Genomic DNA, 13,172 nt, shown 5'->3' on the forward strand with positions numbered 1-13,172 from the left:
AATACAGATTTATTCGTTACGTCCGGATGGTAATCGTCAACACGAGCTGTGATTCGATGTTACAAAGTAAAAGTACAGTACCTTAAATTAAATTTGATTAAAACTCGAAATCTGCGTCACTGGTCCTCGCCAAAAAGAAATACAACGTCATCGCGATGATCGTGTCAATTCTTTCTTCAAAATAAAAAGAAACTATGCCTGGTATTGTTAACTCGCAGCGAACAAACGGACGATTGTTGCCCGTTTGAAGATATAATTCTACTGGCGATCGAATGGTGCGCGGCGCGTGTAAGAAACATCCGCGGCATCCGATAGTATGCGGGCAAGAATGCCGGCGCGATGGGATACAATCGTGATCTAGAATGCGGAAGCGCTGAATTACATACTGGCAACCAATTAATTAACGGGCTAAGTACGTCAATCGAAATTCCCTGCTTAATCCATGCCGACTGCTGAAGCTCGTGCTTCGCGTTGTCTCTCGTTTCTTGTCGAACTTTCTAGCACGACGAGTCACCGACGTAACCGTGTCATTCTTCCGTGTTAGATACACGAATGATACTTGGATATGTCTAGTCAGCGAGGAACGCGAATACATTTGGAGAAAATGAGAAAAATTTATTTCAGGATGAGAAAAATGAGTTTGAGGATTGGAATGTTTGGAATTTTAAGAAAACTTGCAGGATGCGACGAAGTTTGATTATTAAATTCGAGAATTAAGAGAAGGAAGATTGAAGATTATGAGATTTATTATTTTTTTTTTTTTTTTAATTGGTTTACTTTAATGTAAGTGATTTTTTTTTTCTTTTAGTTTGGATTGAATGAATGTATTCTGTTTCCAATTTTACAGGCATTTGCGTTACGTCATTAAAAATACATACACAACGAAAGCTGGTTTGCTTTTATTTTTTAAATAAATACGCTACTTCACAGACAAAGAATAAACAGATAAAATATCGAAAATATTTTACAGTACAACGCTCGTATGCACAACTGGCAAATGAACCAAACATTTACATTAGCCAAATCTATATATTACGTAATGCTTGTATTATTTTACTTTTGCATTTTAACTTTTAATCTCTATCATGCTTTCATCGGTTCCTTGATTGTAATTAACTTACTAATTCGAATTAATTTATCTTCAGCTCAGCATCTAACGTTCTCCATATCAACAATTTTCTGCAATTTATTTATATAAAACAAATTGAACAATTCAATTGAAATAAAACATACTGGATCTCCCGCACATTTATTTATAAGAAATTCCTTTCTGTACAATTCGAAGTCTCGAATAATTATTAATAGTAATAATATTAATAATAATAAATTACTCAACAATCTGAATAATATCCCTCTGTAAGGATTCGATATCACACAAGAAGAGGCCAAACTCTTTAATCTCGTATTTCCTAAAGTTTCACCTGGTACACGCTCAATCGTGATACCAGTATCGCTATTCTCATCCCTTAGGTTTTCATCCGGCGTTTCCACGAACCAACGTTCCACGTCCTGATTCACCATTTACTCCTCAACTTCATTTTCTTTTCTACACCTCGCGTGTAATCATCGCCAATCACTTCTTCAAATCCACTTACGTAAGCAGTAAGTACTTCTCGCCTTTCCTCGGCATCTAACCCCGAAGCTAATCCAAACCAAACAGAAGGAGAAACAAATAACACACAAACCAATGGAAAGGGAAGGATCAGAACCAAAATCAAAAGCATAATCATCTCCTAAAATGCCGAGGTGAAAACAAGGTTTTATCGTTGATCGAAGAATTCGTTGCGGAGGAACCTCGCAGAGGAACGAAGAAAATCGCGATCATGTTAAAAAAAAAAAAAAAAAAAATGCGTGGCGGTCTCTGGCAGGTTGGCTGGCTGGCTGTCGTGGTATTATTTCGTGCGAGCGGGAAATTACCATGACAAAGCCGAAATTGGCTGCGCTGAAGCGAGCAACCCTAAGCAGCACAGCATGTACCAGTGAAACACAGGTCTCCAGCTTCATGCGCGCGCGCGCGCGCGCACATACTACCACGTTGTTGTACGGCGACCGTCCGCCTAATTGCAGGTGACGGCCGCTGCAAATTTGCCCTTTGGATCGGCCCGTATGTCTCCCTCTCACCCTTTCTTTTACTCACTCTCTCTCTCTCTCTCTCTCTCTTACTTTGCTAAATCGAGCCTTCGAACCGAGAATTGCTACGTTGTTGCCGAGAATACAATCCACCTATTACCGCTCCGTTACAAACAACCTTCGTCGTGAATACCTTGTGTCACGGAGGCGAAAGAAGTAATGCAGCCTCTTTTGTGATGTCCATGGAGGATATTTTACGTTCCTGGAATTGTTAAGAAATAGAGGAATTCGGGAAACGATGATCGAAGAAGCAGAGAATTAAAAGCGAATCTGTTTGGAAAATTTGTAACAGGGAAATCTTTTTTTTCGGTATCTTCTATCCGAGGCATATACAATAGAAGTCAATTCGATTAATTTAATGAAGATTAAGCTGTTGATTTTTGTAGAATTGAAAAAAGAAGCACGCGATCGAGGGTGAATTTGTTTGGCGTAATATGACGACAAATCGAATAACTTTATCAACGTTATACGATTGTTATTATTAAACAGAGTTTTTATCAGTCCGTCGCAACACCGAAAAAATCCAATCGGTACAATAAAAAGAAAACGAAATAAGAATTTAAAAAAAAGGATGTAAAGAGTATACCAGATATGCAACATTCCAAGCTACAGAGAGTTGCAAAATGTTAATTTAAAATACACTTTTTCGATTGTACCATTAATTACGCGGTACACTGTACATGTCGAATTTATCACACCACATGAAAAAAAGGGTCCTTAAATTTAACGATTAGTCTCCAACGTAATTAAGAAGATGGTGAATGGGCGCGGTTCCCCTTTAATTTAGATGCCGTAATAGGTTATAAAGGATTATATGCTTATAATAGGTTATAAAACTTAATTGTAACAGGGGAACCACTTAACTGAAATCTACTTAATTAAAAACAAACTCAAATCTATTCGAACTGCTAAGAACAAACGAGAAAAAAAAAATTGTGCGCGTCAGATTAATTTATCTACGCTCTAAAATATATTTAGATATAAAATAAAATTGTTTACACGAATATTAAATATGTTTGCCAACATATATAAGTTAAATATCGTGAGGTAATGATTCGAAAATCTTATTAATTATGTAAATTATTTCACAAACAAAGCATCGATAGGGGGAAAAAAACGGAAGTACTCGAACAGGTTCGACGTCCCGGATGGTTCTAATTCGACGCGAGGTTTCGCCTTGGCGTAATTTGCTCTCGACTTTCACGGAGATCAGCGAAGAAAGTGCATCGAAGAAATGGGAGCGCAAAAGGCGTCGCCTGAGAGGATCTAAGTGCCAAGTTTCTCGAATAATCGAGAACCTTTCGAAGTTGCTCTCTCTCGCTGTTGATTCATTCCACCGTGTGGAATGTTCTTAAACATTAACCAACAAAAAAGACCAGTTTCCTTTTCTGGTGCCAATCATACGAATGTATTACATCTATCTCGCATCTTTATAAAATTTTAGAACGAGTTAAAAGACGAATTAAATGCTAAGAAATAAATAACGATTAATGGCATTTTATTTTTAGTAGAAATTATTTTGTTCTGTTTTATTAAATTAAACTATGTTCGTGTTTGTAACATAAATATAAAGAAAAAGAACCAACCACGATCATGATGCAAAAATATGTAACGTGTAATAAAATGTTAAACTTCTTTTGATAAAAAGTGATAAATAATGGGTGCTTGAAATGTTATTGGAAATTACTTCGTTTTACGAAGCTGCTACTAGCTCTGTTACTAACTTAAATAAAATTAAAATAAAATACAATCGCTATGCAGAAATACATGACAAAATTTTGTAGTCATTTTTGATGGAAACTAAACATTGTCCGTAAATGGTAAATGATGAAAATATTTTGCTTTATTCCATATAGTGTTTACTAATTCCGCTTGTAATTTAAATGAAATTAGGAAATTAAGACCGATGATCACACAAAAATAAATCATACCCACCAGCTATCGGAATTGACGTCGATTAAAATGTGTAATGATACTTATTTAAACGGATATCCATTATGAGTAAATATCGGTTACGCTTTAATATTAAGCACTCACTGAATGAATATTAATCATAATGAATGTGGATAAACAATTGGTTTATGCGACTACGTATAATCGTATGAACTGAAGAAACACAAGGAAATCGTAACTTGTTATCTTTGATTCTACATAAATCGCTTCATTTCCGTCTCTAATATATTATCATAAAAATTACAATAAATCAATTTATCCAATACATTACACACGCCACACTCTCTAATTTTACGAGTTCTATAAGTAAAAGCATCGTCGAAATTTTTATACCACGTTATACAGATCTACAGTATACAAAGGATCTTATAAATGCATATATATATATCTAACCTAAATATTATTTTATCTTTCTATTATCTTCTATCATATCCAACTTTTCATAACAAAATGACTATATAGTATAAATACAATATATCGTTCTATGTAATGTATTACAAAATAGATGCGACATCTTTGTTCCACTTTCAAACATTCATTTGCAAACGACATTTCACCTAAACTATATACATATTCACGTGCTCACATCATTTAAGGTTAACATTTCTCCATCTCCATTTGCATCTGCATCCCTATTTCATCCCCTTTTTCTTTACCCACTCGAAAACCCACTTAGCCCCCAATCAAAAAAGGTACAGAGAGATGCAATAAAATATCCCTTATTCTTGCACTTTGCAACAATTTCATGGACGAGTTGAAAACGGAATCGAAATACGCTGGAATGTCTGCTGAAAATTCCCCCGGTACGTGGTAGGCACGACCGACACGGGCCAGAAACAAATCGCGGTAATGAAAATTGAACGGCGGATTACACCGAATCGGCGGGACAAACAGGCGAGCGAGGAGCTTCGTAACAATTCGCCGGTGAAATTGGCCACGTTCCCTTCTTTCTATCTTTTTCTCTTCCTCTCTTTTTTTTTTTTACGTTCGTTGCTTTTCGCAGACGCGTACCACCTCCATTCTTCTCTTCCGAGCTTCACGGTTGAAACTGTTCTCTTTTTTTTTCCCAATTTTATTTTTTTCCTTTCCCTCCTCCCCTCGTACGCCGGTTTCGCTACTCCCCTACTTTGCTCTCTTCGGTAGAGAGCAGCGGCAAGCTGCCGCTGGTCGATGCTCTTTTTTCCTGCAAACAAGCACCGAGAGAGCGCAAGCTCGCGAATTTGCGTGCCACCTTTCTGCCCACGCTCGTTCAGAAACACACCGGCCGGAAATGTTAACACTTTGTCGACCGCGGAGAGGTTCCTCGTGAGCTCGCCTCTGATGACTACCGTATGCGAGTTTTATGGGACATGTGCGGAAGTAGCGCGATTTGCTCCCTTCATGTACGGATCGTATGTTCCTTTCGTAACCATGTTACGTTCTTTGGATCGTTTTCAATAGGCAAAAGAATCCGAGTCTGATCGACTATTTCTGATAGATTCAATTCCATTACAAAGATAAGCGATCGTACTAGCCGAAAGCGTCACGTTTATAAACAAGACCAATGCCAAGAGAGATTTATTAAAGAAAAGATGCCGCGTTACCAATTTTCGTATCTTACATGTTGCTGTACAGTGGATTAATTCATTATGAGTTCATAGAAATAATGAGAGGTGTGTAGTAAAAGCTGCATAATTTGGTGATTATCTTAAGGCTTTAGCTATTACGAGCGTGATCGTTCGCCACGATATTCTCTTCGTATACCTTGATATTACTACACTTACTTACGTACGATGGAAGGATTCTAAGAGACTTTGAAAGCTGATAATAGATACTCGCCAAGAACTATAACACAGAAATGTAGTTATGCAGCACTGAAATATAGTTATGCAACACTGAAATATAGTAGATCTTTAACACGTTGACGAATCAAACTCCAACAGTGTTACTGTATAGTTGGCTATTTTTCCATCGAACGTATAATGATCGAATTTTATTGAAAAAGGGCAACGTTATAGCGATAACTTTATCGAAATTTCTCCATCTTACGTCGACGATTCGTACGATGATATCCGAACGATGGTCGTTTTGGTACTAAATTGACGCGACCAACGCGTTTAGTTTTCACGTTTCGCTCAATTTAGATCATTTTTCGAATAACAACCACGAAAATTCGATCGCTATTTTTCGAGAATCGTGTGCACTGTAGCGCTTGTTGCCTAAAGTTGCCGGCATTCTCAAGGGATATGACGAGGTAACAGGAACGTTCCTGGACTTAGTGGAGGAAGTTGAGGGCACCGAGATAGTCAAACTGAGTAGCAAAGGTTATCCTTCGTCAGCCTTGACTAACCAGAACTTGTGAACTTCACTGTAGGCGATCTTATTTTCGATGTTGGTAACCGAATATCCGACTTTTCAACGATATATTGGCAACTGGACGTTTCTTCCTCGTGTTCCTTTCATGCGAATAACGAAGGCAATGAAATGGAATATTTAGTGAAACGTACGGTAAATCTAATGACGCTTGTATTACAGAATTTTTTGACGTTGAGATTTTGATGTAGGTTAAATTTAAGACAAGTTTTCAATACTCTCTAGAGAAATTTTGTTAACGATAGGAATAATGAGTTTCTGAATGATTCGTTTCTGAGATTGATGCGTTTCGGATTTCACTGTTAGGATTCTATGATTTGTAGGATTCGAATAGAGGATGTTGAAGGTGATTTACTTCGCAAGACTATGTGTCGGTAGTCATAAATTCTACGCATGAATTAAAAGATATTCGGTACAAAAGATGGAGGAAAGTCGATTGATTGACGTATAGAAAGTGGAACGTTAGAATGGAAATTTTATCGTTTATCTACATGCATCGACGAAACACGCTTGTAAATTATTCATATATATGATAATTTGCGCAATTTTTAACAACGTTAACATTATTAAAAAAAAATCCAATTCCAATAAAATCCTGTACAATTCTATTTACTTTTGACCTTCGACAAAAACATGAGAACAGCTTCTTCAAATGTCACTGTATCGTTAATAATTCCAACTGGCAATATTGTATTCTACACCATCGCGATAAAACTATTAAAATAATTTCATCCAACGTTGCTCTTTAAATGTCAAAAAATATACGTCGAACGACTCGATAATCTTTTCGACGAGTCTCAAAACATCATCGACCGAATCGAACCCATCTAACATTTCAAATCAATTTATCATTAAATTCTACGAAACTTCGTATCTCCGAGACCACCACCTTCGATCCACGTCCCAAGGAAAAATAAATAAGTAAGATTAAAAAAAAAAAGAAGAAAAGAAAAGGAAAGAAAAAGAGAAGGTAAGGGAAGAGGTGCTTCTTAACGATCGTAATTTACGAACGTTTTCGCAGCGTCGATGGACGCCGGAGGTATACATATTCAGCGCTGGTGGTGCGTGCAGCCGTCTCATTATCAACATCCCGGAAATCTAGCTCGCTATAAACGGGATTTTATGGATGCATGTAGACTGGCAAGTCGTCACCGAAACGCGGGTTGAGAGTAGCAGGGTTTAAAGGTCAACCAAACGATACGTATCCTCGGTCCACCTGCCGATGCACCTTAATTGCATCGTTAGAAGCTCTCGTTAGCGCTGACCAAAGGTGCACGCGCGAGGTTTGCAGCTGAACAGCGGAACTCACGGTAAGAATCATTCAGTGAATAGTATCGCTGACGAGAATTCACAGGAGAAAGAGTTGCTTCGGATTAGATTTCTTTAGAAAGAAATGTTTCGCTATTTTCTATTTTTCTATTTCTCTATAATATTTTAAACGCGCAAAATATTAAAAAATAAAATTCGATAATAATATCAATTGACTGAAAAAGAACGTAATAACGAGATATTGCATTAACACAATCTAGGCTACTAATGGGTTAAGTACATCGTCCGATCGACTTTACGGCATCAAAATAACTACCACGAAGGCTATCCTTGTAACGTTATGTGAAAGACGACCGTGGAAGTCGTCGCGACGCGAGATCAACAAGTCGAAGAACGTCCGCCGGTGCTTCGACGAGGGCAGCGTTTCGACACGGTTCGTTCTCCGAATAATTGCCATGGGGACGACGTTAAAGTCTGTGAAAGCGGCCTGATAAGTAATGAATCGACGCTGATGTGTGTCACTCGCAATAATTTCACTATATTAATATCGTCACCAATGTCGGCTCGTTGCACCTGCATTATCAGATTACACGTGCAGCTGCATCCGAGTGGGAATCGCGCCGCCACACTTTACGAGCAGTTTATGCGCAACGCACCGTGCCGACGTACATCTACTAAATTATTCTAGGACGATAAGAAAGCTTCGATCCATATCGTAACGCAGTTGCTTTGCACCGGCCGAATCTACTGTCGACTACTACGAAGAGATATGTTACACATAACTTGACGGAAGAAAAGTAACAAAATTGCACACCACAACCTCATTGTTCTGTTATTACTAACGTTAATGATAAGATAGAAACGTAATGGATATTTCGATATATTAATAATATCGTTAAGTATCAATAAGATATCAGATCAACTGTGACTTTTGTTTCTCTTCGTAGTAGAATTTAACAAAATTTTATACGACGTATAATTTGAAGAGTAGATTATTAGAGTAACATAATTTGTTACTTTGCGCACGAAGCATATTCATTATGTACGAATTTTGAATATCTATTAACCAACGTAAATTTACTCCAAAATTTGCCGGAACATACGTAACTCCACAAAACAATGGCAGAAAACCACTCGACCCGATCGAAATTCCACTGCAATTAACTTCTCCTTTCGCCTTCTAATTTTCCTAATCACATCCAACGAGCAAGACTCGAACTATTTCACCTCGACGTTCAGCTGAATACACGACAAGAAAACGGGACAGAATTTATCCCCGTGAAAGTACAATCAACAACGAGGCTCGGGTAGAAAAATGCAACGGCGCGAACCTTTTTGGGTCACGGAAGCTGCAGCGAGAAATTCACGCTTACAAAGTGCACCGGCCAACTGAAAAACCGCGGTCGGTACCATAAAATATCCAGCGAATGGTGCATCGTAGCGACTCTCTTTCCTTCTTTCTTGCCCTTGGTGGTGAGACTGCTAGAGAACCACATTATGAAAATGCATCCGTCAAGCCTGATATTTCATGAACGATGCCAGTGCGAGGTCGAGCGGGTTCCTGCGACTTACGAGCAACCATAAACCGACCACCCACCAGCTACTTGTACTTGCAGGTACTTTTCTGGAAAGACGAGACACGTCTACTATCTGTCGATCGAATACCATTTTTAGAACTTTTCCCAATCATAGGCTCAATGATCGAACTATTGTCTATTCGATACAATGCACCAGTATATAATGTTTTAACTTTCAACGAAGAATTTTTCTTCGTCGACAAAAAAGTGTTATCTCACGAGTTATTAATAACAGGAACACATTTCCTCTGATATTTTTGCAGAGACGTAGCGTGCTAAAATTTGACAGTAATATTTTATCAAGAATCAATACATTTACCGTTTAGTTAGTTAACAATTTGCTGAAATCCATTGCAAAATAATTTCCATACGATATTTATTTGTTCTAATCGACATTTTTCCTTACAGATGTCAACGAACTCCTTCGAAACAATCGTAATAAATAATACGTTCATTTCTACAAACATTTTAATCTCCGTGAAACATTGAAAGAATCAATACAGCGCTTTTCGTCTCTTTTTTTAGACTAACGTTTCACGCTGTAATTTGTGCAAAAAGCAATCCAGCGGCTCTTAATCACTGTCGCGTGGCAAGATTTAACGGAGGAGAATCCTCGTTGACACGTTCTCGGATAAATGTCGAGGAAGGGAAGAAAAGCAGCATACCGGAGTATTTCCAAATCCCCCGACGTCCTCTAGCCGAGTATCGACAGGAGAGCGATGCCGATGATAGGGCCTGGCCGTAGGTGTAGCGCGAATTTCGTGACCTGGATAGCGACCGAGCTGAAATGGAGGAAACCTTCTACCATAGCTTGCTTTAACTATTCGTTTCAATCGAAAATTTCTCCATTTTCTTTCCTCTTTTACCTCTCTTTATCGTTCGATGCATTTTACCACGTTGGCTATCAGATAAATTTTCTCTCTGTTTGTTATTTATGGTCTCAATACTTTTTTCACGGTATAACTATATCTATGGTTTTTAGATTTTGCTTAAAATAGGATAATACAATTGAGAAAAAAAATAAATACGCAGGGCGTTCGTTCTAATATTCCGCATGATTTGATTGATTTTAGTAAAAATTTAATTTCTTATTTTATTTTTCCGGTAATGTGATAAAAAACTTGTTATTAAGAAACGTTCGTCGAATAAGAATAAGAAAATACATTTTTCTTCGTAGTAAAGTGAAGATTAAGTTTTATCAGCGGAGATCAAATAACCATCTTTAGATCAACTTTCATAGCACTCTACAAATTCGAGAGTTATTGGGCAACAAAATTTTATCGACGTTTATTTCGTAATTCGCGAATAATCGGGCGATATATCAATGATAATATTAGGTTATAGTAGCGGGACTCGGCAAGATTAACTGGAAATTATGAGAATATATTCGCGCGGCGAACGGCTTCGTAAATTAATTTGCATCTAACTCGACGTTACCGATGCAATAAAATACGACACCGCCACGCGAACAACTCCGGGGAGTCGTTAAAATGGACATGGATAATGGGAAATTTCGGTTAATTGGAATAGGTTCGATAGGAAATTAAGGTACTCTAACTGGAATCAAAGATACTAGTGATTTGAGAAAGATAAAGTTCTTTCTCCATATTAGTGGACCTATCGTAGTTTCTTAGCAAAACAAACTGAGCAAACATTTATTATTCGTTGCTATCCAAATACTAAATAAACATAATAACTAAATACCAAAAAACCATTGTGATCTTTTAGTATATGCAAAATTATTAGAGAAAATTGTGGCAAAAGTATCCTCAAGGTTAAAAATCACCATATAGACAACCAGATGATAGTTCAGTAGTAGAGTACAGAATCAGCGAAAGCATCAAGGATAAAATTACGTTTGGACCATATTCTCATCCGCCATCGAGAATAAGAACGATCATCCTCGAAAGCAAACAAAATCGCCGGTGTAGCACGATGTTGCGTGCGAGCAACATTCCATCGTTGCTCCACAATGGCCAGGATATTACGACAAAATGGGTAAGTCGAGGTTTCTTTCTCAAGCGTCTTTTCACCGTGTCGCCAGTTGCAAAGGAGGTCAATGTTTACCGCGACGAACATCCGAGAGAGGAGGCGCGGTAAAACCGCTATATGCGTTTTTTCGTACTCTGAAAGGTACAAACGGAAAAAGAACACTCGATGAACACGAAAACGACGACGATGATCGGCGAAGAAATATCATGAGAACAATCGTCGAGAGAGAATCAATACTTATTATTATTATTATTTTTGAAATTGATTATAACGGATCAGTAGCAACTCATTGTCAATTCAAGTCATCGGCTGAACTTTAGGAGAGACGAATAAGCATTTTATTTCAGTATTAAGTATCTGAAGTATATGTAGGATACGCTATCATTATATCGTATATCGTAATATTAACAAATATGTTGTAATAATGTTGTAATAATAACAAATTTTCGTAATCTGAATACGTCTAAATATATTATTAATACGAATAGATTCTGTAAAACTTACATCAAATGTTTGATAACAACAACATTTTACTATACACGTGCAACAACATTTTTTTCCTTTTCGCTAGCCTCCCTCGAATATTTTTACGCATATTTCAAATTTTGTTTCAAAATCATCGTCATCGTCATTATTATTATTACTTTATTTTCGTAAGAAATACCGTTTGTATACGGCAGAGAAAATAAAATAGAATTATATGAACACAGAAACAAAAGAAAAGTGCAACATACTGAGACTACTAATCCGTTCACCTAACCTGATTCATAACGCGTTACAAGCCAATTCCAATCGATCTTGGAAGCGGAAGCTCGGCAGAATCCGGGTTATCTTGCGCGTCAAGTAGAAACCTCGACGATTGTTCAGCCGGCGACAACCGTTGCTCGTTCAAACGCGCGCGCGCGCCATCAAGATCGCCACAAATCTGCGACAGATCGCATTTCAAACCTCGACTATTCGTATATTCGATCTGGTTTCCGTGAGACGCAACTGGCTCGCGACGAAAAAATAAAATAATTGCGGCTCTCTCGAGGTTGGCTTCGACGAATGGCTCGAGGACCAACTCTATCTCTCGTTTCCATCCATTCTCGCTGCCTCTCTTTCTTCTCGTTCTGTCTCTTTCTGTGTCTCCGTCCCATTTGTTCGGAGAGAACAGTGCAGAGCACAACGAAAACCCACAACGCTGGTACAACTCGAGCATGGAACAACAGGGGAGGTAGATGGTGGATGATGGACTCTCTCTCTATACGCGTATTCGCTATTTCTAATATGTCTGAACATATCTGGACGTCGTGGCTGTACTATGGAAACCTAAATCGTTAGTGGAACTCGATTTGGAATCCTCTTATTACGAGTGAAAAGGAAAATGCATTTGGATACATGAAAAGAGATTGGTGCATCGAACATTGCTGAATCGAAACAACATTTGAGGATTTCGAGTTTTGAAAGGAAACACTGAATTATTGAAATTGGATATTTTATATGATCGTTTTATACGGATTTTTAAGATTAAAGAATATATTTCTCGGAGCAATTCTTCTCCACAATTGAGTAATATATTTCGTCTAGGACAGTCATGATACAACATCGTACTAACATATCGCGTCTAATGAATTTAACTGATATTATAATTGTACCACAGATATGATTTATAGATATAAATTATGTACGTTCTTCACAGCTAAAATGTGATCGAGATTAAGTGAATTTTCTTGAATGCTTAAATTATGCGCATATTATTCAAATAGGTAAAACTTTGTTTTAAACATTATCTACTTGCAATGTAATTTATAATGGAAAATATATCAGAAAGAACGATAAATATCTATACCGCAGCAAGGTGAATTATCGACAAGTTTGATAAACCGGTTTGGTGAACAGTATCGCGTTAATTGCGCT

General features: G+C 37.6%; 1 protein-coding gene across 1 annotated transcript in view; it reads right to left on the reverse strand.

Annotated features, from left to right (window-relative positions):
- LOC117232469 (neurogenic protein mastermind) overlaps positions 1-13,172 on the reverse strand; it is a 239,436-nt gene that overhangs the window by 162,603 nt on the left and 63,661 nt on the right. The window contains 1 exon segment of the mRNA XM_033492229.1: positions 9,947-10,063. Within this exon segment, the coding sequence (XP_033348120.1) occupies positions 9,947-10,063 (117 nt within the window).

Source organism: Bombus vosnesenskii, unplaced genomic scaffold (genome assembly GCF_011952255.1).
Source record: "Bombus vosnesenskii isolate JDL3184/JDL3185 unplaced genomic scaffold, Bvos_JDL3184-5_v1.1 scf7180000013262, whole genome shotgun sequence".
Lineage (NCBI taxonomy): Eukaryota > Metazoa > Arthropoda > Insecta > Hymenoptera > Apidae > Bombus > Bombus vosnesenskii.